The sequence below is a fragment of the Brassica napus genome, chromosome A4, assembly GCF_020379485.1.
Source record: "Brassica napus cultivar Da-Ae chromosome A4, Da-Ae, whole genome shotgun sequence".
NCBI classification, from domain to species: Eukaryota; Viridiplantae; Streptophyta; class Magnoliopsida; order Brassicales; family Brassicaceae; genus Brassica; species Brassica napus.
In genome coordinates this window covers 4,509,062-4,536,734 of record NC_063437.1, presented here as the reverse complement: position 1 = coordinate 4,536,734, position 27,673 = coordinate 4,509,062, and the positions used below count along the sequence as shown (strand labels likewise).

Here is a 27,673-nt window from a genome sequence, read left to right as displayed (position 1 = left end):
TCCAAGCTCAGCAGGATGCTGTTGAACAGACTGCTCTCGCGCGGCAGGAACAACATGCAAAAACTGTTCCAATCGGGCAGAAAAACCTTCCTTGCAACATCCTTACTACGCGCTCGAAAAAGTCTAGTACAGAGAAAGGTGTTCTCTGGTCTCTCTACAGAAATTCCAATGGAGCATATTGAGAGCTTCGAAAAAGTCTGCAGTTTCACTCGCGCGAATGGTGTTCCACCAGATTACATCAGGTGCATGTTATTCCCATTCTCTCTTGATGGAAAAGCTGCACGGTGGTTGAACTCTCTCCCTACCGGCTCTCTCACTTCATGGGAACAGGTCCGATCAGCGTTCCTCAGCCATTTCTACTCTAAGGCGAAAACAGCTGCATTGAGGAACAAGATCACCTCCTTCAGACAGCTCACTGATGAGCCTTTCTGCGACGCATGGGAGCGCTTCAATGACTATCGTAGAGAATGTCCTCACCATGGATTTTATGATGATTATCTCCTGGATATTTTCTATGATGGAGTGGACTGGAAATACCAAGGTGCTCTAAACTCTGCAAGCAATGGAGACTTCATGACTCAAACCACTGCTGGAGCGTTTAAGCTAATCGAGAACATGGCTTCTAGCTCAGCTAATAAGAAAGAGGAGAGTGATTGCTCCAAGAAAGAGAACAGTTCTGATACCCAGAAAATAGGTGAGCTGACTGCCAAGGTTGATCAGCTACTGAAAAACAACCAAGGGCACGTCTTCAACATGGAGCAAGCTACGGCCGGGCAGATTCAGAACCAGAACCAGCGACAACCGCAGAACAATCGGCAAGCTGTTCCAGCTACTGAGAACAGTCAACCGGATGAGCTGAAGGGTATGGGTATGATGATGCAGCAGCTGTTGCAGGGTCAGCAGGTTCAGGCCAAGGTGTTGAATCAGGTAACCACGGAAATGGACACCAGGATGGGCAACATGTTCACTGAGCTGAACAACAAGTATGACAATCTTGCGATCCATATAAGAAAGATCGATGTTCAGTTTGCTCAAACAGTTGAGAGTATCAAGAGGCAACAAGAGACGCTACCTGGAAGAACTGATAGAAATCCTAGGACTGAGCACTGTAATGCAATAGAGCAGCCGTTTGCTGAGACTGTTCTAGGCGCAGAAGAGAACACAGAGCAGTCTGCTAGCTCTGGAGTGACTGGTCCTAGCGTACCTGCTGAAACTCCACCAGTGCGAGTTATGTTCCTAAGGTTCCCTATCCAATTCCACCTAGACATCTGATGAATCCCATTAGTGAAGAGCAGCTGATAGGTTTTAATAAGATGGTGAGAAGGCTTCCTAAAGAACTTGCATTCGAAGATGCTCTGCAGATTCGTCCATTGCTCAAGTTCTTTAAAAACTGTAGAGAGATTCAAGAGGAGATCAAGGTCCTCTATACCAAAGCACTGTCTACACCAACACTAAAGGTATTGCCTAAGGTTGATGATCCTGGAAAATTTATTTTCCCATGTTCCATCACAGGAACAACCTTCAAGGACGCTCTTTGTGACTCTGGTTCTTGTATGAATCTCGTCTCAAAGGCTATTGTAGACGATTTGGGTATTGCTGATGTTGAGCGTTCTCAGCTGACCCTGACCTTTGCAAACTCTACCAGAGCAGTCCCATATGGAACCATCCGCAGCCTTCATGTCCAAGTAGGGGAATGCATTGTTCCTGCTGAGTTTCAAGTTGTTGAGATGAACAAGGATCATGAGATGCCTTTGATATTTGGAAGAACATTTATGGCTACTGTTGGAGCAACCATCGATATGTCCAACAAGAGAGTCTGCTTCTCCAACATCAACAAGAAAGTTTTCTACAAGGCTGTACCCACCAGATCTTCCTCATCACACGCCTCTCGCATCTCAGTGTTTGATGTAGAAAAGCTGAAGGTTGTTCCAGAGAAGGAGCATGGTGATAAGGGTGAGAGCAGGCTGTTATCTGATGAAGATCCATGCACTGATCCTACTAAATTCAGAGGGAATTCAAGGGTAAAACAGAAAGTCCAAAAGAAAAGGGACAAGGGAAATCCTACAATGACTTTGATACCTCTCAAGTGTGATGAGAACTCCATTGAGTATGAGGTAAAGTGCAAGGGTACCTCTAAACCGTTCTCTAAAGTCAGAGTCATTCTCACACATGAGCTGAAGGAGAAAGGAGAAGCTGCTGTGAAAGGGTTATTGAGCAGGGTTTTGAAGCTGAACATGTCTGATTGTGGAGCTTCTTTTGGAACAGGCCCTCCTGCTCAACCCGACTGATCTTAGTCACCAAGTCAAGCTAGAGACTTAAACCAAGCGCTTGGTGGGAGGCAACCCACTGGTAAAAGTAAATATAACTTGGTTTTGTTTTTGTTTACTTATTTTTCGTTTTAGTTTATTGAGTTTCAGGTCAAAAAGCAGAAAATTCGAGATACTTCATAAATTCTGGGTTGCAGAAACGGAACAACCTACCCCCTGAAAAGAGCGGTTGTTCCAGGCGATCATCTGACGATAGAACACCCAGAATTTTCATGGAGCGCCTACTCCACTCACGTAAGTATTTCGACCCAAAAAAAAAAATTTATTCTTGTTTTCTCCTTCTCTCTGATTTATTTTCACACCAGGGACGTTGTGAAGTAAGTCTGGGGGAGGGTTTTCGTCGTTTACTAACTCGTTTCTTTCTTTTGTTTTTCTTTTGGGTCAATTTGAGTCAGTTTTTATTGAGTCAGTCAAAACTTTGTGGGAATTAGGACATTATTCTGTGTTGATCACTGACCACCTCGTGCTTTAATTATCTTATTCAGTGACCTTAGCCGTAGCGAAAGATACACATGTGGACCTGGAACACCCTGACATATCTCACTTGATTCTTCTGAAGTTCTCAGCCGATCAGGTTACACTGGGTAGACTTAACTCCACCTTACTTGAACCTAATCTTGACTGAAATTCTTCTTGTTATGGGCATTAGATCAGGGAAACGAGAACACACTTAGGACTTCTTATCCTTTTTATCCATCTTGCTGATCCTGAGTGGCTAGCTCATCTTTAGCTAGTTCCCACCCTACACCTTAGCATTTATTCCACCTTCATGCATTTGTTTTTCAGTGTCATATGTGCAGATATGTGCAAAACGGTCGGAGAAGAAAGGATCAACGCAGCCTCCTACTTGTTACTGCTGCAGAAATTCTGTCAGAAAGGAGAACAAGCGGATTAAGGGAGAAACCGCTCCATAACCAATGAACTGCGCAAGAGCAGGGGTGGAGAACCAGAATGGTTGCGAAATCAGAACCACCAGTGGCACTCAGAACCATCATGTATGACCTCCTTCTTCGTCACATCACCATATCAGTCTTGTAAAAAAAAAAAAAAGGAAAAAGAACCAAAATAAGGTGATGGAGAAGGGGATGAAATCAAAGAAACATGAGCCACTGGGAAGATCGAGCAAAGGAGTGGGTACCAAAAGGGAAGTGGAACACAAAACAATCAGTTGCCTGAACCAGATAAAGCAAAAACGAGTAGAGGCTGTGGACATCAATGGATATATCCTCTCTTGCCATTTTGTGTGATATCCTGCATCCTCTTCAATGAAATGGTAGCCCCTAAACACTCTTAACTCCACCATTAAATAACCTGTTCCACACCTAGGCCGTCTACCCTGAACGATGCTTGTGATGAGAAGCTCACGCTACTCTTAAATGAATGTAAGGAGTTCTGTCTCGATAGTGTTGCTTTTTCAGGTTTGAGATGAAGAGTATGGAGCCGATTTTTGAACAGCAGTCAGTGGGGTTCCGGTAAGGGTGTGTTGTCCTAGTTTTACTGCTTGTATGGTTCAGAGATTCGTGGTTAAAGTATGGTTGTTGAGAATATGAGAGTTCCCACACTTTCAAACCTTTCTCCCTGTTCTTGATACTTGACATTGTTTGAGGACAAACAAGGATCTAAGTCTGGGGGAATTGATATATGGTGTTTTATACATCTTGTATATATGCTTTTCAATTGGTTTTCAAGTCTTTATCGAGTCTTCCTAGTCCTTTTCGAGTCATTACAGGTCTGGAGTTGCATTGGATGGCAGATGGACCATCTGGAGGAAAATAGTACAATTTGGAGTTTTTCACGCAGAACAGTCTGACGACTGCTCCGACCAAGCGGAACAACCAAGCGGAGCAACCCGAGTGACTGTTCCCGCGGCAGAGATTTTTAAGGAAACTACAATCATTATGGGATTTGCCCTAATTATCCTTATTTTCTCTCCCAGCCGCATGTGGCTTTGATATATCATATTTTCTGCTTCTCTTTATCATTCTACGCTGTTTTAGACACAAGAAACCAGACCTTAGAGTTGGAGACTTGAGATTTTGCTACTTTGTAAAGGGAGAAGGCCATCTCTCTCGATTTAGAGAAGAACCCTCTGAACCCTATTACTTTATTTCAGTCATATTTCATGTTGCTTTATATCTCTGTCTCTGTGTTTTCTTGCTCCATGGCTGAGTAGTAAGCTTGCTTAGTCTAGGGTGTTAGGGTGTTAGATCCGTGAGCTTGACATAAATAAGTTATAAATCGATTGTCTTCATTCATTGTTGTTCTTAAGGCTTGCATCAAGTTAACCACTTAGTGCCTGATTCTAGGTTTAATCTATTCATCAAAAGTGTTATAGGTTGCTAGACATAACTTGAATGAGTATTGCATCCCTAACCAGCGAAAGTAGATGTTAGGGTGTTTTGTGAACATATCGGACTTGACCTCTATTGCTTGCTGTCGCATCTTGATCCAAACGAGAGTTTAGGTATCAAGATCGATCAGCATAGGGAGCAGTACCACGACAGTGGGCTGTTCTACTTGAGTGATCCGAGTTCTAGACTTGCTCTTAATTAAATTTGAATAATTGTTTGGCTCACACTTACTTAACACCCGATCAAACCACCCTAGGCTAGCATTTTTAATTATCTGAATTCTTTAATTAATTTTGTTACTTGTTTCTCACGAAACCCTCAAATCTTAAAACCCCCATATTGTTTTAGTTTGATATTGATCCCATAAAAATAAAGTGTAACCATTGGTCTTTGTGGATTCGATCCTAAAGTGCTATATCGACATATCATTGGGCCGTCCTTTGCAATTTATTGACCTAAAAGGAGCCGCTGCGATCATTGGTTTATACAACACCGACGGCCTTAGGCTATCATTCAATCGCCCAATAATGATCGCATTTACGTCATCTCCCCACTTCCTCCACTCCCTCACATTCAATAGCCCTCTCACTCCTCTATAGTAACGGAGGAGTCCTTCTATAAATAACATTGCAGTCTAGGATGAAACTCATCACTCGCACCGAATCAATAGCTTTCTCTTAAAAACCCAGATTCCATCGATGGAGCCTCTCACCTATTGCTCTTCGATTTGAAAGTTTGTCGTTCTACTAAGACTGTGGAGGTGTTACTGCTTAGGTTCTGGGAGGCGCCTAATGTGACGAAAGGAGGAGAGCTCCAGGGAATGGACATGATCATCCTCGATGAACAGGTAACTCCGGAGAACATATGATAAATTGCTCCTGCCAAGCTCTTGATTTTACGTTTCTCTTTTCCAACAGGTAAAGCTTGGTCAACGCCCCACCCATTGAACACTTTTAGACACCTACTAAGGAAGGTTCAATCTACTCGATAACTGGGATAATTGGGTTGGCGTTACATGAACAAACCATAACTCTCCAACTCCCCGATCTCCATACACTTCGATGAGCAACCCGCGTTCAAAAATATTCAGTTGCGGGCGCTGCCAAGCTGCTCCCAGGAACTTAGGCCCTGCCAATTCAACATGAACCATGTATAAAGGCAGTGAAATTCAATATTTTGAGATGTCAAACACAAAACAATCAGGGTACAGTTGGAACCTAAAGTGAAACATGAGTATAAACTGACAGATACATTTGAAAAGTGGTCTGCATATGGAAAATTAGACTAGACAGTAAGTATATTACTCCACCGAAAGTGTAATGTTTATAGTCCTAGAACGTGCATTATGAGTGTAATATATCTGGACATCCATTAATATGAACATCTATACAACATCGACAATTTGACATCTAAGTTTGTTGGACATAGTAGTCAAGAATTTACAAATCGTCAATTATGCTTTCTTGGCAACACATGCCACCTCAAAACAATAATGATCTGTATACGAAAGCATCAGACCAAGTCTCACTATTCACATTGTGAACTAAATTTTGTGGTGAAGCAGCAGTTAATCGGAGAATAAGTACATCACTTGATGACCACAGCGTTTGAAAGAACATAACCATAATTGTCACAAATGCAATGACAACAACCAAAGATTGGCCTACCCTGTAACTACATTCACGAAACAGCATGTGCACTCTTGGAAATGATCAAACTCTATCAGGTTCCAATTGTATTTGACCATGACCCCTCGAACGTATTTGATTTTAAAAACAGCATTAACGGCAGGTAGCTAAAAGAGCTTTTATCTATCTCATAACCAAACTAACAGCAAACAATCATCCCAAACATATCAACCATTGTTATATTTCTCGCTTAACTTTGATTAGACATTCAACAGAGTCCACATGAAGAGATATAACATAGAATTATCAAAATTCAATAAGAAACCAACCTTGAGGAACCGATGTTGATGTTCTTGTGAAACCCTGACACAATCAGCACAACTACCATCAATCAGCCTCTCAGACCCAAAATATCCACCTCCTGCTCTTTCTCTTCCTTCTTCTCCTTATCTACACCGCCTGGCTTCGTCTCTTCGAGGTTGGTCTGAAAATCTCTGTCTTCATCGTTGTCTCTGTCGTCGGATTTGAAAAAGAGGTCATCTAGGGATTGAGAGAGGAAATGGGAATTAGGGGGACGGATTCGGAGGCGCCCGAGTAGGATTTGGAATTTGTGTATCTGTTGAAAGAGCTCATGGTTATTCGCGATTCCATCTTCTTTTTATTTTTCCCTTCTCTTCGTTGTCCTTAACGAAATCAGATTTTAGAAGAAAAAAATCCCAAAAAAGTATCAGTTTTAGATGTAAACGTGGGTTAGTCTAAATGGTAAATATCAACTTTTAGGCATCGTATTTCAAGTTTCGTAAATGGTGTTTTTGGTTTCTTAACTTTTGTAATCCAAAATAATCTTTAAAAATATATAAACTTAGTAATACAGTAACTATAATATTTTATTTCTATATAATCTATACTATTATTTGCGAAGTAAATTTTTGGAATCGAGCTTTCACGTTAAAAGTTAGAGCGGTTAATATCTATAATACCCTTAATGAATTTTCTAAATAATTAATTATATAATCAAAAACGAATTTTAATTAATAATATTAACTTTTTGGAAAATAAGATAATTCTTATATATTGTGTTGTTATCTTAAAACATATTTTTCAATTATAAAATTTAAAAATAAACTATAAAACAATTATAATAAATTCAGTGGTTAAAGTCAATGTTATCTTTAATAAATTTTAATTAATTATACTATTATTTGCGAAGTAAATTTTTGGAATCGAGCTCTCACGTTAAAAGTTAGAGCGGTTAATATCTATAATACCCTTAATGAATTTTATATATAATTAATTATATAACCAAAAACGAATTTTTATTAATAATATTAACTTTTTTAAAAATAAGATAAGTCTTATATATTGTGTTGTTATCTTAAAACATATTTTTCAATTATAAAATTTAAAAATAAACTATAAAACAATTATAATAAATTCAGTGGTTAAAGTCAATGTTATCTTTAATAAATTTTAATTAAACATATATATTTAATTAGATTTTTGTCATATATATATATATATGTTTGATTTAATTTTTTTGAAAACATAAATAATAAGTTATTATGATGGTTTTTGAATTAATAAAAAATAAACTAATAAATATTTGTTAAACGATTAAGCCCGCATATGCGGGCAAGACACCTAGTTATTAACTATTTCTAGATTAGTATCAAAAATTCTGATCTAATGTATTGGTATAAAAAGTTATTATAGAATTTGTAAATTAAATAGAATTGGTAAATTAAATAGAATTTGTAAAAAGTTTTCAAGTATATATTTACATAGAATTTTGTATTTTGTTATTTTATCATTTTATAGAATTGTATTGTATTCTGAGTTGATACAACTTAGAACTCAAAACGGAATACTAATTTATAGTTTTTATTATAAGTATAAATGGAGTATCATGCTAATAAGAAGAATATAGAAATAGAGTCTACCACTAATTCTCAGAGACCTAATAGATGAAAAGCACTACGAAGACGCGTTCACATGAAAATTGCATTGAAGTTTTCTTTTTCTTTTCAAAATCACTTTCTATAAACTAAGTTAAGTTTGTCCAGCTAATCTATTACTATTCGGTTATCAATGCCAAACAACAGTGATGGTCTAGAGGAGGAACATGAAAGGTGGACAGAAATGGAGAGTGAGTGGATATCTTTAACAGATGATCTACGAATGGATATTGATAACCACCGTAGACACGCAGCGGATCTGGAGATAGAACTCAGAAAAGAGAAAACGGCTTCGGAGGAGCTAAACGACGCTCTTGGTAGAGCCATGCTTGGACACCTAACATCATACAATGACTTCATTGAGCAGTACACTGAGCTCCAGGAGAAGTATGATGAGTTAGTTAAGAGGCATAACGTGACGTTGGCGGGAATAGTTGATGTGAAGAAAGCAGCGGCTAAAGCTGCAGTGAAAGGTCGTCATGGGAAGAGTTTTGCCAAATCCTTTTCAGCTGAGCTTACTGCTATTAGAGCTGAGAAGGAGAAAGAAAGAGAGTTCTTGAAGAAGGAGAACAAAGGACTTAAGATTCAGCTGAGAGATACCGCTGAAGCTGTTCAAGCTGCTGGAGAGTTACTGATCAGACTCAGAGAAGCTGAGCAATATGTACAATCCTCTGAGGTAACTCTTACTTTCATCAATCTTTTGCTTGTGGGTTGGCTCTCACTATTGAATTTTAATGTTTGGTTTGTTTTGGATTCAAAAAACATATAATTGCAGGAACGTTTCAGCTTACTTGAAGAAGAGAATGCAAAGTTAAAGATGCAGATGGAGAAGTTAAAGGGCAAGCACCAGACAGAAATGAGTACAATGAAGCAATATCTTGCGGAAAGCAAATTGCCAGGGTCTGCATTACAGCCATGGTTCACGGGGAATGAGGAACATTTATCAGAAGACAGAACCGGTTTGGTCAAGGAGAATGAAGAACAAACATATAAAAGGAATAAGGCTATATCATATAAATCAACGGTTTAAATAACAATATATAAAATAAAAGGTAAACAAACATATAAAAGGAAAAATAATATAAAATTTCAAATACCGTTCATAGTACTTAACATTTTAAAAATGTAATCTAAATAAAATATCGATTTTATCTTATGCTTAAATTTCAACTAAATTAACTTTGTTACGATTATCAGCTTTTTATTCTACTTTTATTAAATCGATTAGTCACAATCACTTATGCTCACTTTGAACTAGACAACTTCAAAATAAAGTAATATCCTATATAGTCGCTACCCACAATCAAATGGGTCGAAAAAATATCATTCTTTTTGAACATATTTTATTTTTATGTTTTTGAATATATTCTATTTACTAAGACCATAAAATAAATTGTAAATTAATGTAAGAATAAAACATACGAACCCGGCGCTACGCGCCGGAATACCACTAGTTTTAATTATTTAACTAGATTTTGACCCGCGCTTTAAAAGCGCGGGATTTGTTCCTTTTAATTTTTTTTATAAATATTTGTTAGTTATAAGATTAAATAATTTTTATATAACATAATCTAATCTTATTTACAAATTGTGTTGTTTGTACATTCATATGTGTTAGGCCTAAATACATAATATAAGAAGTTGCATATTTATACTCATAGAAATTAGTTTTTAAGAGTTTAATAATATAAATTTTATTATGTAGTAACTTTTACATAATTTATTTGTTATTAAAAAAATTATTATATATTTTTTTAAAATCCCTAAATCTAATACGCAATCCTTAATCATATAAAAACAGGTATCAATTTGAGATTATGGAATAGCTGACGTGAGTAATCGACCAACATATTAACAGCCATTGGGTAATTTTTTTTTTGTGTGTTATGGTTTGTCAATAAAGCGTTTGGTGAGACCAGTAAAAATAGGGTATTCAGTTTTAGGAAAACACATGCATCATATTTAATCGTAACTTTCTAGATATTGTATTTCAAAATATAGTTAGTATTGTTATTTTCCATATATAGTGGATACTAAAGTATCTTTAAAATATTTGATTAATCATAAAATAAATCTGATTGGTTGTATTTATTGTTGCAGAAATTTATTAAAAATAATAAAAAATGACAGTGGCATTGAAATGTAAATAATTTGAAAAACTAAGGACAAAATCCTAGTAGGGATTTTGCTTTAATAGTATAGATTGATTCCCTCAAACCGGTCAAAAATGACCAATACATAAAGAAACAAGCGGCCGTTTTAAAAGTAGTTACTAAAAACGACTTTGTTCTTTGTGTCAGAAAATAAAACGTTTTGATTTGTAAAGATCGATGACTTGTCCTTCTTTCAGAAAATGGAAGATAACTAGATTTTTGGTGAATTTTTTACATTTGGAGGCACATTTTGTCTTATCAATTACACTGCAGGACACAATGTGCTTGTAAGACACTTTCTAGTGTTAAAAAGACCAAAAACTCCCTAACTGAAAAAATCTGTACATTAACACTTTTTTACTTTTTTTCTTGTTTCTCTCATTCTTTCAACGTGACTTTATCCAAATTTCATCTTCCAATTATTCTATCACTTCTTTTTTTTTTCTCTCCCTAACACAAAAGAAAAAAGGCGAACTGAAAGACTACCGTTTGTAAAAAAATGAACAGATGTAGAAAAAAAGAAGAAGGTAGTTTGACATTCTGATCTTCTAAATCCTAGATTCTCTGAAATTGTCTGATCTTTTTAATCTTTTTAATCGATTCTCAGTGTGTTGTGGATTTCAAAATCCAAATCTGCAAAGTTACGATTTCAGAATCCAGATCTGTAAAAGATGTGGACGGATAGCGTGTGGATGGGGTTGCGTGGATAAGTGGTGTGTGGATAGATGAAGCGTGGATGTGTTATGTGTGGATGGTTGAATAGATCTCTAGGAACTAGTGGGTGGCTTCAACCTGGAAAATTTTATCCACAAAGAAGATTATCTTTCTTACATTTTCTACATCGAACACAAACTATAAATTCATATATTTGATGAAATCTAATTATCACTTTTTAAATTATATCCACATTTTCTTTGTCTATAATTCATTCATTTATATTTTTTTTCTTGTGGATGGCTTATCCATCCAATACTATCTAAAATATTTTAATTATAAAATCATTTTCTATGTTTTTATTTTTAAATTTCTAAAGTATATATAAATGGATGTCAAAATGTAGAGGATGAAAAGTTAAAATTTATTACATTAAATTTATTTATTTATATTTATCAATATTTGAGATACAAACAAATAAATAAATGAAGTTGAAATTAAAAACAAAACTCTCATTTAGGGTATTATTGTCCGATCAACTAGCAAGTGACAAGGAAAAGTGCCTCAAATGTTGAATGTGTCTCTGAATGTAACACAAACTCAGAATGTGACCCATGGTGTAAACAACTCATTTTTGGTCAACCAAGTGTAACCATGAAATGGGCCAATGGTAGTAAAACAAAACAGTGCAGACAATATATCACAACATTAAGTCAATTAAGTATTATCATATACAATAAAAATGTATTATAATTTTCATACTAGATATTGAAACTAATAATGTGGTTATTGGTATGTCAAGTTAAAAAATGGAGATATGGACTTGCTCTTTTGATGTTATTCTTTATATTTTTGGTACGTTGGATGGTAGACATTGAAGTAGTCTGATACTGATACAAGTTGATAGAAAATTCAAGTCTTACGCCTATAAGATGGATTTTGCCACGGTGGAATATGTAAGTTTATACGTATAGAAAAGGTAAATATATATGATTGGCTAGAGATGAGTTATTTGATATGGCACCAGAATGAAAATGAAGTATACAGCTAAAAACCCCGTAAAAATTGGTCAGGCTACCACATGGGATTGGAATATAGAAATGTTTGACCTCATATTTATTGGTTGTTCTAATTGTTAGATCCACATGCATTCAATCAAAATTATTTTTTGACTATGTCATGGCCGTAACGTTGCATTTTGTTGTTTTTCATAATGTTGCGACTTATGATACCAAAACGTCTTTAAATTATAAATGATCGTTAATATTGATAAACATATATGAATTTAAAAATATATAACCTCTTCTAGTGATATAGAATTTGGGTCTTATAGGCCCATTAAATTCGAAACTTGTTTTTACAAGGCATATTAAGTCCTAACAAAAGTATAAAATCAAACTAAATTGGGAGTTTAGCTATTTACTAAAGAGGTTCCCTACGTTATGAAGTAATATGTTAATAATATGCAGAGCATCGTCGGGAAAAGGGAAGTAGATGATTAAGATCATACAAGACTACTAGTGAAAGGCAAGATATAGGACTCATGGGAAAATCAGCCTATTCCTACATCAACAGATTCCAACGGTTCAGTGCATGAACATATGAGTTGTGCGAATACAAACACAAACACTCAATTATTTCATACATGAATTGATAAAATCCGGCTTTTACATACATTGACGAATTTTGCGTTAGTCAATGAAAGCAGAATCTGAACTAGCAGTTAACGTTCGGTTAAATGTCCTTCAAAAATCCGTTTAAAATAATAAACAATTAGTTTAAATTAGTTTAAACATTTGAAGGGGGGGAATTGAACTTGGGTTGTAGCATTGATTCATCCAGATCTCAGCCACTGTGCCAAACCCAACTAATTGTTTTAACTCAGTATGATGTTCTATTTATACCAAAGAATATTTCTGTGTTTTAGAATAAAACTAATGAATATTTCGTTTTCATTATATATTTATTAATAAATTACAAGATATGTGTCCAACATAATAAAAAATATACAATATACAATATTCATATTTTACATTAGAGTATTTCTATAAAATCCTTAGCATTTTTATACACGAAGACATCTCCCCAACAATATGTATATATATTAGAAATTATATAAAAATTGTGAAAAATATATATGCATTTTTAGATAAAAGTTATGCTGATAATATAATAATTTAGTTCATCATTATCAATGATATTCATATATATGGGCATACAGGTCGGATCAAATCACGTTAAATCTGATTTATTTCCACATTTCTAAGTTTCATTCAATTGAAATAAGAAAATTTGTGAAAAGATATTTATACCTTATGTTTTTTCTAAAACATAAAAATATTTATACAATAGGTTATTTTAAAAACACATACACATTTACACATTAGTTATGCATTATATATTAGAAATCATATGCAATTTGTGAAGAAAAAATATTTATACATGAGGTTTTTTTTAAACACATAAATATTCAATAGTACAAAATAAATGAAATATCATAAAAAAATGAAAACAATAAGTCGATGTTGGCACATTGGCTGATATCTGGATGAGTTAATGTATGTAAAAGCCATATTTTTTCAATTCGTGTATGAAATTTGAATTAACTGAGTGTTTGTGTATGAATTCGCACAGCTTGTATATTCATGTATTGATCCGGACCGTTGGCCTCTGTTGATGTAGGAATAGGCCGATTTCCCGGACTCTTGGTATTGGTTAACAAGGAAATTCGAAATAAATTCTAGAACCAAATCATAAAGGAAAGTGAAGCAATAAACTTTAGTTTTTTAAAGCATCTCCAATCCATCCTCAAATTTTGAGGTTTCATATTCACAACCTCAAAACTATCTTTTATTTTATTTTTGGTCCTTATTGTTATTTTTTTATAAATATTAGTAACTTTTGTTAATGTCAAGGACTATAATGCAAACTAGATCTTGATCCGTGCATCTGCAAGGATCTTTACTTTAATTTGTAAGAACATTTTAAATTCATAACTAATTGGTAATTTTTGTATTTTAAAAATTATAGTCCTGTTATATATTATTGTTTGACTATTATTGTATTTGTAATACGAATAAAGGAATACTAATATATTCATATATTAATTTTTTTGTTTCATTTTTTATTTGATATTTTAACCTAAATATTGTATATCTAATTCTATTTCAGTGGTCCATAAAAAAAATTAGAAAGAAGGTTTACTCAATCTATTAGTTCCTTTGTATTGTATTTCTTATATATATTGAAAACACTTTTATAATGGTTAATGGGAAATATATTAGTAAAAATCAAATTTTGAATACATGTATATTTTTGAATCAATTTTGGTTTTCAATTTTGTTTAATGATTTATTTAGACAAAATATGTTTTTAGTTAATTAGATTGGACGAGTTGCACAAAAAAAATTAGATTGAGTCATTTTTCGTATATTTTAAATCTGGTCCAAACAGATAATTTATAAAAATATAATGAACTTCAATTTTTTTTAATAGCATAAGCTCATTATTATTATTATTTTAATATACTGCTATTCATATTTTCAAACAACATTATATTTCTTTTTAATTATGTTATTTTTGTTTCCAAAAATTCCCAAAGATACTTCTATTTTAATAAGATAAAATTTAAATTTTGTATTATGATTATTTTAGAGAAAGATGTTTTTAGGTGATTAGATTGGACCATCCATTTTCGTATATTTTAAAGCTGGCTCATACATATAGTTTTCATTATATAATGAATTTCCAAATTTTTTTATAATATAAGCCCATTACTTTTTTCTTTAATATATTGTTATTCATATTTCCAAACAACACTATATTTTTTTTAACTGCTATCTATATTGCCAAACAAAAGCTAAAAGTATTTCTACTTTAATAAGATAGATAGAAGATATAATATTGAAAAAATATGTTGTTATTTATTTTTTCATGCCACTATTAAATATCATATATGTATCATCATATAATTAATCGTGTTTTTAACTACCATCATATAAGTAATCATATAATTAATAGTATTTTATATGTACCATTATATATATATATTATATTTTTAAAACTTAATATGAAATATAAAAATCATAATTTATGTTGGTGTGTGAAATTGCTTTGTATTGTATTTTTTTTAAAATATATTTAAAACATTTTTTCTAAAATATATTTAAAACATTTTTATAATGGTTATAAAAAACATTTTAGTAAAATCAGCTTTTGAATATATGTATATTTTTGAATCATTTTTTGATATAACTTAATTTTAAATTAATATTTTGGTTTGAATATGTATATAAATTTTTTTTATGATTATTTTAGACAAAGATATTTTTAGGTAATTAGATAGGACCAGCAATTTTCGTATATTTTAAAGTTGGCTCATATATATAGTTTTCATAATATAATGAATTTCTAATTTTTCTTAATAACATAAACTCATTACTTTTTTTTTCTTTAATATATTGATATCCATATTTCCAAACAACATTATATATTTTTTAGCTGGTATCTATGTTGCCAAACAAAAACTTAAAGTATTTCTATTTTAATAAGATAGATAAATAATTTTTTAACGATTTTTTTTGAAGATTCATGGTTGGAGTAACCAACAATTAAATCCTTATTTTGAAATTTTGCTCTCCTTAAAATGTGCTTTTGGGTTGGAGATGCTCTTGCCGAAAAGAAAAAAAATAGCCGTTGTCCTTGGAGCTTGTGGATATTTCGAATGTGAATCGCTCTATTTTCATCTTGACGACTCTTAATCAGTTAATTGTGTAGGTTGAATCAATAAAAATCCGTCGAGCTCAGAAGTAGAAAATTTTGGTTCGATATAGCCGAGATTAATGGAAAATATTGAATGGAGCTGACCATACAAGAGAATTAAGAACACGAGTGTTCTTTGCCATTGGGACTCCTAGTGAACTCGGACTGAACACGGACCACGTTTGTTGGACATGAAACATCATGTTGGAATCTTCTCCTTGTTTTGTAGTGTCAAAATGCAGTAGAGAACTCACACCTTGTTTCTCAACCTTAAGGTAAAATATAATATGCCCAGTTTCCAGTTTTGGGTCGAGTAAAGTTCAAGAAAAGAGAAAACTTAAAATTCCTCTAAATCAACCAATCGATCTTCGATGAATGCGTGGTGGAGTAAGAATATATCAAAGAGATTTCAGAATATATATCTCGAACAAAGAAACGTATTATTATTATTTTAGAAGATTGTTTGTAGTGCTAGTAGTTTTCCAGTATGTCAATTTTTTTGGGTGAATTTGCCAAATAACCAAGTTTGCAATAGAAATTAAGATAATAATATTGATTTTGACATTATTAACTTAGTAACATTTTGCCTATGATTGGGTCGGTTATACTCTCTCTTTTGATAGGTATCCGGTGAAAGAAAAACAGTGTGGAAGACATCATCAATTATAGTTATGGCTAAAAATGAAACAGAATTATTATAATTTCATCACGTAGTGGAAATCACACCAAACATTTATTTACCACATACTTATTTATTATAGCATGCAATTTATGATAGTGCAACTAAACTTTATTCTAAACCTAGACCTCTAAAACGTGCAATTTATGATAGTGCAATTAACCATGCACATATTAACCATGCACAGTAAAGCGTAAATAAAATTAGAACACTTTTGCAATAAATGATATATTTCATTACTTATTAAAAAGAAGTATTCTATTTCGTATAACAAAATAATATAAGAGATCAACTCTATCCCAACCGCTAAATAATAAATTTTATCCCAACCCCATCTACTTCAAGCCTCTAAATACTAAACCCTAAACACTAGATCCTAAATCTAAATACAAACCCTAAACCCAATACATAATGTGTTTAATATCACTGAAATAGTATATGACTCTAAGTCCCTAACTCATCACACAACTTCTAAATGCTAAACTTAGACCCAATTTTTGAATACTAAACCCTAAACTGCTATCACTAAACCCAAATGATCAACCCGCACCTTCTAAATACTAAACCTTAAATCCTGATCACTAAACCCTAAACCCAAGTATAGAGCTTAAACCCAAATAGAATAAAACAAAGTACATAGTATAGTACATATTGGTGAACAAAATAAAACACTTTTTATTAATCATCAAATGGAACAATACATGATAGGGTCACTAAACCCAAACTTCAACTTCACTTTCTACATACTAAATCGTAAATTCTAATCACTAAACTCTAAATCCAAGTATAAACCTTAAACCCAAATAAAATAGAACAAAATACATAGTATAGTACATGCTGGTGAACAAAATAATACATTATTTATTAATCATCAAATGGAAAGATACATGATAAAAAGGTATAGTTACATACTATTTTGTATTACATAACATGAATAGCACATTCATAATACATATTACAACTCTTAAATACTAAACCCAAAACAAACTTTAAAATACTAAACCCAAATATAAACCATAATTATCATCACTAAATCCAATTATCAAAATCTGAAAATAGTATATAATATTGTGTAGTATTAAACTAAATCCAAACCTAATTTTTGAATAGTATAGGCTCTAACCCAACACACAACTCATAAATGCTAATTCCATATCTAACTTTTGAATACTAAACCCTAAACTGCTATCACTAAACCCAAACCTCAACCCCTACCTTCCAAATACTAAACCCCAAATCTTAATCACTAAACCCTAAACCCATGTATAAATCCTAAACCCAAATAGAATGGAACAAAATATATAGTACAATACATATTGGTGAAAAAAATAACACCTTCTTTATTAATCATCAAATGAAACGATACATGATAAATAAGTATAGTAACAGACTATTTCACATTACATAACATGAATAAAACATTCATAATACATATTGTTTTACATTTCTATTCCATACGCATAAAATAGAATAGATCACAATGTTACAAAAACTGTTCATCTTCTCCGATAAATTCAAAGACATTCACAGCGAGAAAGATATGCGTAACTGGCAACATCCGTGGGAATAGTACATGTAACCGCCTCGTAAACCGAAAAGATTAAGGCGATTGAAGGAAAAGTTGACGAACCTCGCGGCGGTGCCGTTTACGTTGTCGGCGACTCCATAGATTTCAGATGCGCAAAGCTTCCCGTCAGTAGCCAAGCGAGCCGTTGCAGATGGCCATCTCCTAGGCAAAGCTACTCCAGAAATGGTTTTGGTGGTTACAGAACAGATCAAAAATGGAGAAGAAACAACTCAAGTTGTACAAGGTATGCGATTCTCCAAAGGCCACGAAGTATGTGTGTTAAGTAAGAATTATTAATTTAGTTTTTTTTGTTTATAGGTTTTACCGGTTGTGTAAGAGGACATAATAGTATTATTATATAAAAGATGCATGGTATATTGGTGTATTAGGGTATTTAGACATAGAATGAATTATAATTTGTTTGATGGTTATACAGCCTAATTTCTTTTTTTTCAAATTTTTTTTTCAAATTTTTTTCTCAAACTTAAAGAAGTTATATATTTTCTCAAAAGCATGCCATAAATAAATAATATGAAACTAGAACTCTAAAGTTCCACTTAAGTTCATACTTTATTTTCAACTAGAAAAAAAAGTTCATCATACTTTATTTTTCTATTTTGTTTTTTTTTTCCTTACACATTTATTTTTCTATTGTGTTCTGAAACTTAATATTATCAGTTAATTTTCATCATTTTAGATATCATCATGAAAACAAAAACTATTAGCAGAACCAAAAGAGGTTCGTGTTTTTTTTTTTTGTCTAAATGTTAAGATTTATAACCATTTTCTGAGTTTTACAATGTTGTGAGAAGACACAACTTATTACAAAAAGAGACAGGGGGAACAAAGGGGAGGAGAGCAAAAGGAGAGAGTGAAAAAGAGAGAACAAGAGAGCCTCATTAACTATAAGGGGAGATAAACCAAAAGTACAACTCCAAAAGGGAAGGAGAGGAAGCAGACACCGAACAAACAGATAACAATCTGTCCCGCATCGAGCGACCCACCACCTTGAAGAAAGCCTCCTGAATCATCGTCTTGTCTTTGAAGATGCGAGCATTCCTTTAATGACACAGGTTGTAGATAATCACTTGATTCAACAGCTTCAACACAGCTACGGCAAGAGCAGCGTTTGGACCTTGAAGTTGCCGGCAATAATCCACCACTGCTGCACCAGAGGTTGGCGGCGAGGCCAAGTACCTGCCACAACAATGATTCCAAACGGCAGCAGCAAACGAACACTGAAAGAAAAGATGGGAGTGAGATTCATCAGCAGCAGAACATAGAACACAACCTGGTCGAAGCGATAATCCCCAAGAAATCAATCTGTCCCGAGTTGGAAGTCTGTTAAGAAAGACAGTCCAGGTAATGAAAAAACACCGAGGTACTTCCTCTTTGAACAAAACCACTGAATGCCAAGGAACAAGGGGGTTAAGAATTCTGAGTCTCCCCCAAGTAACACTCGATGAGAAAGAAGGTCCAAACCCTCCCGAGCGAATTCTCCACAAGTATTTATCACCACCTCTCGCATAATAAGAAACATCCATTGTTGAAAGTATAACTTGCAATGTCTCCGTGTATTCTGATCGTGCAGGAGGCAAGTTCCAGTGGCCATTGGAGACCACTTGTGAGACAGTGGCATTAAGAGGAATCCTGAGAATCCTAGGCCCTGAGCTTCCGAAGAGACGGTAGAGAGGACCAAGTTCGGTCCAATAGTCGTACCAAAACAGAGCAGTGTGTCCATTGCCAATGTTGCAACGAAGATAGCTCTGAAGCTCCTGCCTCAGCCCGAGCATGCTTCTAACCGACTTGGAAAACCGCTGCGAATCATTCACAAGCCATATACTCCTGCCTCCAAACCTGTTACTTTGTAACCAAGGAACCCATAGTGATCCTGAAGCCGAGAAAAAGAGCCAAACCCTCTTCAGCCTGAAGACCATTTTGAACTCCTCAAGCTTCCTAATACTCAGACCCCCTTCAGCCTTAGGCTTACAGATATCTGACCAAGCAACTCTTGCTCCAGACGCTGATGAAGTGCTATTCTTCCATAGGAAACCCGAAAAGAGAGAATCCACCTTGGCATAGAACCATTTTGGAAGGACGAAAACAGAGCTCCATAAATTTACCATTCTGTAAATGACTGAAGAAATCATCTGGACTTTCCCAGCGAATGACAAAACTTTGACTGGCCAAGAGTGAAGCTTTGCTGTAATCCGGTCAACAAATGGTTGCAGGGTAGCTGCGGAGATTCTTTTTGGGCTTAACGGCAGTCCTAGATATCTAGCTGGGAACTCACCACACCTGAAACCCGACAGGTCGCTCAAGACAGAGACTTGAATATCTGAGTAACCTCCATAAAAGATCTCTAATTTTGCTTCATTTGTATCAAGACCTGACCAGTCTTTGAACTTACGCATAACAGCCTTTATACCCGAGGTTGAGACTCGAGAGCCATCAGAGAAGACCAAAAGGTCATCAGCAAATAACAAATGGGTGAGTTTAGGAGAGGTACACAACGGGTGCAGCCTAAAATCACCATCGGCTTCAGCTTTATTCAGTAAAAGAGATAGCACTTCCATCAGTATTATGAACAAATAGAGAGAGATTGAGTCTCCTTGCCGGAGTCCCTTTTTACCCTCGAAGAATCCCGCTAGCTCACGATTGATGGCAATAGAGAATCTTGGCGAAGAGATGCACTCAGTAATCCAAGTGATGAACATGGGAGGAAATTGCTGAGCTTCCAACACCTTGATAACAAAGTCCCAACAAACTGTGTCAAAAGCTTTTCGAATGTCTATTTTCAGCATGGCACTCTTGAGACAGGTTGATTTGTTGTAATCCTTAATCAGCTCGGTTGCTAATAGAAATTTTTCGCCTAAGCTCCGACCTTTTAAAAATGCCGCTTAGTTTGGACTCACACACTGCGAGAGAATAGGCTTGAGATGGTTCGCAATGATTTTGGAGATAAGCTTATAGACGATGTTGCAGCAACTAATGGGTCTGTAGTTACCTAATGAACAAGCTTGAGTCTTCTTAGGGATTAACGCTATAGCCGCCGTGTTCATGTCTTTGAGGAGCCGACCATTCCTAAAAAACTCACTGACAGATTTTGTTAAATCCTCTCCCACAGTGTGCCATGATGCACATATAAACTCTACAGAGTACCCATCTGGCCCGAGACTCTTGTTTAACGGCATGGAAAATAGAATTGCCTTTATCTCAGCAGCAGTAACAGGACGGCTCAAGTAGCTTTGCTGTAGATCGGAACAGCGAAAGGGGAGCAGGTTCCTTAGTTCCTCGGTAGTGGTTGAAGAGAAAGGAAGATCCATAGAGCCAAGAATGCCTTGGAAATAATCAGCAGCATGCGCTTTAATATCCTCCACCGCATACAGCAAGTTGTCGTTGCTGTCTTTCAGGAAATGAATGTGGTTCTTCGAGGCATGATGAGCGACTACTCTATGATAAAATGGCGTGTAACGGTCTCCAACATCAGCACATCTCACCCTTGATCTCTGTCTATAATATTTCTCCTCCGCTTTAAGTAAACAGTTCAGCTTGTCACGTTCCAAGTGCTCAGCACGAGCAGTAGACACGTCCGGCGAGGTAAGCAAACGCTTTTGCAGGTCATCGACAATTTCCTTCTGAGCCTTGACCCGTTGGAAAATACCACTAAAGTGTCGTTTGTTGAGTCTGCGCAGCGGTTTCTTTAACATCTTTAGCGATCGAACCAACTTAAACTGAACAGTTCCCGGTATCAGCCCACAGTTCCAAGCTTCACCTACCGTTTCTGCATATTCTGGATGATCTATAACATGATGAAAGAATTTAAATGGTTTAACAACCTGGCGCTTATGAGCCGGCATCCGGAACAGACACAGAGCATGATCAGACTGGGAGGGGTCAAGAAAATCTGCAAAGGAGTCAGGAAAGGACGATGACCAATGCTGGTTGATGAAGGCGTGATCAATCTATGTGGATATAGGATTGTCATCCTGACAGTTCCTCCAAGTAAAGGAGAGTCCTTTAGCTTGAGCTTCGAACAATTGAGCATCTTGTAGACCAAGATTTGCTTCATCCATACCAGAATCGTCGGTGCGTGCAGATAGATGATTTGAATGATGAGAGGACCGCAGCATCTGGTTAAAATCTCCTAAGACACACCAGGGATGATCTGATACTGGAGTAGAAGCCTGTAACTCAGCCAAACTCACCCAGAGACTTGTACGCTCCTCGACCAAGTTGAACCCGTAGACGAAGGTGACAGTTAAAGTGATATTTTCCGACAAAATGGTGACTCCACAAGTGACTGATTGAGCTGTTGCAGTGTAGACATCCAAAGTAACCCTCGGGTCCCAAACAATAACAATACGACCATAATCGTTTTCTTCAAAATTCCCATAATAGTTCCATCCCCTCGGAACAGTTCTCAAAATTCTCTCTTTATTACTCTCCAAAATAGGAGTCTCCAAAAAAGCTCCAAAAAGTGGTCTATGGATATTAATCCAATCTTTGGTCATGGTGTGGCGTCTATCACTATTCAGTCCACGAATATTCCACGCAAAAAAAAAACACATAACTACTGATTTTAGTGGTGTGTTGTGACCTTGGGGCCACTGTTCATGTTTTTTAACCAGGAAAAAAGGTTTGTCTCGATCCTTCGGGGGATGATTTTTAACTCCTAGCTCTACAGCTCGATCACCGACCAACGTCTGAGTATCAGCGACCAACGTCTGTGCATCCATCTCAACCGAAGCCGCAGCAGAGTGATCTGAAGAAATAAGAACCAAATCGTCGGTGGAGGGGATCTGAGCTGATGGAGTCTCTAACTCTGAACTATCCTTTTGGTCGCTCCCCTCTGACGTTAGCTCTAAGGCCGCCAGACTCTCATACCGGTTATAGACAACAACGGGATCAGCTGTCTCAGCCTGTTTTTACGGACATATTTCACCTTCTTCTAAGACGATCACGTCACCGCCCTCACCACCCTGAAGAGAGCCCGGCGAAGGAAGTATTGGATCATCAAGAAAAGACCTGTCAGCTGTACCCTCCATTGCTCCACCATTATCTTCTCCAGTGTTAACAACCACCTCTCCATTTGTAGCATGTAATACTGGAACAACTGTTGAAGAGAAAAAAAGGAAAAAGAAAAACTAACTCTATTTGAATAACGGCTCTTTCTCTCTCTAAAAGTGCGATATTTTAGGAGATAAAGTTTCTCAGCCCTAACTCCGCCGTCGGTGGGCATCACGCTCTCCGGCGAGAACTTTCTGTCTCCCCCCTTCTGTTACCGTGCGGGACTTCTTCATGTTGTGATGCTCGCAAAAAAGAAGAAGCCTCGTCCGTTGCTCGCCCTGTCTTATAAGAACTTTCGTTTATCTCGTCCGCTCCGACTGCGTGGTGGTATGGCAAAGAAGAGGAACAAGTCGATCTCTCTCGCCGATCTAGGCGTAGCTGCAATTGGATCTTGGATCCCTTCGACTACTTCCTCTACGATTGCTGATTCCATGATTTCCAGATCCGCTCTTCTCTGCAGCTGTGGTTATGCGGGTTCTCTGTTACCGTCGAGGGAGGCCTCTCCTTCTACTTCTACTATGTTTCCTCCTCCTCCCCCTTTATCGGAGGTACCTAAGCTCCACTGATGGATCTGGGTCTGCGCAAGGCCCCAACTCTTCAGAACCGGTCGTCTCTCCCGAGAAGAATTATGCCGCTCTGCTTAAGAGCTCTGCTCAACTTCAGAAACTTGGAACGCCGTCGGATCATGTCTCTGGAGCGCCTTTTGTGCTCATTCCTGACGAGAACATCGAAGCTGCTAAATTGGAGTTTAAAGATTTCATCTATGCTCGTTTCCATGGAGATTACCCTTCCATGGGAAAGATTATTGGTGTTGTTAATGCTGTGTGGGCAAGAGTTGGCCCTCGTATCTTTGTCCATAACATTGGACAAGGAATGTATCTTCTCCGAGTCACGAATCCTAACACTCGCGAGGTTCTTCTGTCTAAGACTTGTTGGAATATAGATGGCCTGCCTATGTTTGTTGCGCCCTGGTCTCCTGACTACTCACCAGACGAACCTCCACTCACAAGCGCTATCGTGCCGGTGGAGTTACGCAACGTTCCGTATCTGTTGTTCAATCAGCAAAGCTTGAGTCGTATAGCAACGGCCACTAGGAAACCTGAGTCCCTAGCACCTGAAACTGAGCGCAAAGTGAATTTTGAAGTTGCAAAATTGTTTGTCAAAGTTGATCGTACTGCTCCGCTACCTCACATGATTATTACGGGCTTTTCAAATGGCAGGGAAGTACAGATCGAAGTCTCTTATCCCTGGTTGCCTATCTATCAAATGTGATTCGTGTAAGAGGTTTGGTCACAAAACCGATATATGCACATTTGGAGTTAAGGAAGGTTTTATCAAACAACCGAACCGAGCATGAAGAAGTACGTCGAGGAATCAGCCAGAAGTTGGTCGAAATTATGCCCAGCTCGCTCAAAAAATAAAAGAGGTTCGTGTTGAATAAAATAACAAATATTGGTAAATAAATCATCAATCTCGTAAAAAAATATCAGCTGTATTATTTTTTATAGTCTTAGTTTTTGCTCTGTTGAATTAGGCATTATGCTCGCTCATATAGAGATTTTAGTTACGAAGGAGTTAAACTTCCATCAAACCTCAACCTATGAACTGTCTATTTGAAAACTAATTAAAGTTAAAATATTACTAAACCGAGAATCGGACATCCAAGCTAATATAGTATCATATGCCTTTATTTACTTAAGATCATTACAACCAAATGCGATTATCTACATTGCACTTACTCACACAAGAGGCGACTACTATGTAAAGATACTTTGAAATTATTTATCTATTATATGCGCATGATTGATTTAGATTCGTTGGTAATGCGTGATTTTAAATAGAAATAATAGGGTTGGTGGTTTGTCTTTTTGCAATAAACCTAACAAAATGAAAATGTAACGAAGGAAAAGACACTTTGCATTATGATCAAATGTGACTTTAGAAAGATTCGAAGTTTCTAGTAGAGCTGTGGGGATATAAGTTGTAGCCTGTAAACTTGACCGCGTGGGTCCTAACTACTCTGTATAACGAAAGAAAAGGCGGAGACGTGTTTCGTTTTCGAGTCAATAGTCAACATCCGACGCAGACGCAACACAACAAAGCATTATTATGGATACAATCATGTAAATTTCTGCTCGGTCGATACATTATAATTAATCTAAGAAATCTATCAAATAATTAGTTATGTGACTTCTGTCCGCATAATTGAAGCTTTATAAAATTACTTGCCAATGTATCGAATGTTTGGAATTGTGCTTATTTTAGGATAAATTAATTATTTAATTATAATCCTTCTGTTTAATAAATATTGTCATTTAGATATTTTTTTGTTAAATTTTTTTTTTGCATTTTAGAATTTCAAAATAGCTTATAATTATTTTAAATCTAGTATTAATTGTAAAATATAATGATTTTATAATTAATTTATTAGTTTCAAATATCATTTAATTAAATATACAATTAATTAAAATATATATGCATTTCAATCATCTTTTAATTCTTGTGAAGAAGAAAATATAAATTTAACCTTGCATTCACTCTGTTTTGCGAATAACACATTATAATAGTGTTTTTTAACACTGAATAACACGTTATATCATCACAAAATCTCTAACTCTATCACATATAATAATCAACTATGAATAATATATGCAATATTGATGAACAGTTTCATGGATAAAAATTTCACGATGAAATTTTCTCCAAAACACTTAGATCGATGAACGGTTCTATATATATGATATTTTCCATGGATAGACAGACTCTCTATATAGTAGACGACCACAATGAATGCGGCTCTACCTTTGTTACGCTATGATGTTTCCACTCGGTAGACTGCTTATGTGGGGTATAGGAGTAGGTGGGCAACGTTTAATATTTTAATGTGTTTATTCCTCTTAAAGGTTAATGAATTTGAGATAACTAAAGAGAATCATAGACGTTTAAACTGAAATATTTACTATGCTCCTGTAATGATGCACTAGATTTCCATCCGCACAACCGTGCGGATATATATTTTCACATTTATATATATAGATTTTTTTTTTCATAGTTATTATATATTTTTAATGTTACTCACATATTTAAATGTTTGTATAATTATGCGAAATATAATAGTTTTATAGTTTTCATGCTGTAAATTAAAATCATCACATATATATGGTGCTTATTATATATTTGTCTTATTGAATTTGCGTTTGATTACTAAACTAAATTTTTTAGTGCATGAAACAATATATATGAAAACAATTTTATATTTAATTTATTATAATCATGATCCGTAATTCAATTCGCTTGATTTTTTTAGTAATTTTTTAATGTTTATTAATTTTATATTATAAATGACTGTATATTAAATTTTTTAAGATAAGTTAAATTTTTATACATGTATTATATAGTTTACTAATATTAACCTGTTCTACCAACATATTATATTTTTAGCATAAATATTTTATATTTATGAAAATAAAATATGTTAACTTATCAATTTAAAATAATTTTATCATATTTTGTTCAATATAACATTTTTATTTTAAAATGATAGATATTATTATAAAATTGATAAAGTAGGATATAATTTTATTCTTTTAGTAACATTTCATTACTAATTACAAAATTAGTTGAAAATATTTATATTAAATTTATGACAATTAAGATCTTATCATAATCTTTTCAAGAGATTTGTTAGAATTTTAATTTTAATTTTTTTAAAATTAAAAGATATAAAAGATATTATGATTAAAGTAGTTAAAAATATTATGTATATTAGCATTAGTGATATACATTTAATATAAAATTTAAATGATGGTCCAAATAAAAATATCACTCATCAAAAAATCATGATATTTATTTTATTAGAAAACAAATTTGAAAAAATTAAAATAAAAATAAATATTTATTTCTAACAAAATCTTTAAAAGTTATTAGTAAATGTATTTGTGAAATTAATTAATTTCATTTTATTTAAATTTTCGTTTATAAACCAAAACTATTCAATTTTAATTTTTAATTATATTTTATGATAATTTAAATTAAAACTAACTAATTTTTTAAAGTAAATTTAAAAAGATTCTAAGAAGATTTTAAAAAGATTTTGCTAGAACATTTTAAATATATTCATTTGTATTTCAAATAAAAAGATAAAGATATTAAAAGATAATAATGAACTTATGTAAAATATGATATTTTCTAGGAATGGTTCAAAGTAAAAAAATCACACATGAAAAGAAGTCATGACTTCTGTTTTAATATATAAGATGTACGTGTTTGTATATATTTATACTAGGAGGCTATTTTGCGCCTTGCGCAGTTATAATAATTATTTAAGTATTACTTTTATTTTAATATGATTACCACAGACTTGACTTTTTGTTCTTGCAATTTTTTCCACAACATCCAGTATGATACTCCACCCGAGAACATAAGCCGTCTATGCCGATTGCCGACCTCCAATTTTACGTCCAACATGATAAACCATACAATAAGATAGAGGGAACATTTATTTTGTTTGAAAACCGATTCTACCAAA

At 34.6% G+C, this 27,673-nt stretch overlaps 2 protein-coding genes, 2 long non-coding RNA genes and 1 other non-coding gene across 5 annotated transcripts; 2 read left to right on the top strand and 3 right to left on the bottom strand.

Annotated features, from left to right (window-relative positions):
- Positions 1 to 378: 378 nt before the first annotated feature.
- On the bottom strand, positions 379 to 485 carry LOC125608495. The gene has a single exon (XR_007339386.1). It is a non-coding gene; the product is annotated as a small nucleolar RNA R71 (small nucleolar RNA).
- Positions 486 to 4,865: 4,380 nt separating this feature from the next.
- LOC125608110 lies at positions 4,866 to 6,086 on the top strand. Its single transcript, XR_007339193.1, has 2 exons — positions 4,866 to 5,525; positions 5,596 to 6,086. It is a non-coding gene; the product is annotated as an uncharacterized LOC125608110 (long non-coding RNA).
- On the bottom strand, positions 5,002 to 7,197 carry LOC111211263. Its single transcript, XR_007339192.1, has 2 exons — positions 6,636 to 7,197; positions 5,002 to 5,806 (listed from the first exon to the last, which is right to left on the bottom strand). It is a non-coding gene; the product is annotated as an uncharacterized LOC111211263 (long non-coding RNA).
- An 880-nt stretch (positions 7,198 to 8,077) lies between these two features.
- Positions 8,078 to 9,609, top strand: LOC106441538 (kinesin-like protein KIN-12F). The gene is made up of 2 exons (XM_022710120.2): positions 8,078 to 8,937; positions 9,037 to 9,609. Exons 1-2 carry the CDS (start codon positions 8,395 to 8,397, stop codon positions 9,289 to 9,291), a joined length of 798 nt encoding a protein of 265 aa, XP_022565841.2. The 5' UTR covers positions 8,078 to 8,394; the 3' UTR covers positions 9,292 to 9,609.
- A 9,527-nt stretch (positions 9,610 to 19,136) lies between these two features.
- LOC106447825 lies at positions 19,137 to 23,378 on the bottom strand. Its single transcript, XM_022718596.2, has 7 exons — positions 23,361 to 23,378; positions 23,117 to 23,191; positions 22,070 to 22,997; positions 20,991 to 21,982; positions 19,461 to 20,819; positions 19,367 to 19,416; positions 19,137 to 19,272 (listed from the first exon to the last, which is right to left on the bottom strand). The coding sequence occupies exons 1-7, from the start codon at positions 23,376 to 23,378 to the stop codon at positions 19,137 to 19,139; spliced, it is 3,558 nt and encodes a 1,185-aa protein (XP_022574317.2).
- Positions 23,379 to 27,673: the final 4,295 nt, after the last annotated feature.

Coding starts and splice junctions, on each gene's coding strand:
- LOC106441538 (XM_022710120.2), top strand. CDS start 8,395: ATGCCAAACAACAGTGATGGTCTAGAGGAGGAACATGAAAGGTGGACA. Junction 8,938..9,036: donor AATATGTACAATCCTCTGAG/GTAACTCTTACT, acceptor ATATAATTGCAG/GAACGTTTCAGCTTACTTGA.
- LOC106447825 (XM_022718596.2), bottom strand. Junction 21,983..22,069: donor CTCCTTTACTTGGAGGAACT/GTCAGGATGACA, acceptor ACTCCTTTGCAG/ATTTTCTTGACCCCTCCCAG. Junction 19,417..19,460: donor TGGTTTTGTTCAAAGAGGAA/GTACCTCGGTGT, acceptor CTTTCTTAACAG/ACTTCCAACTCGGGACAGAT.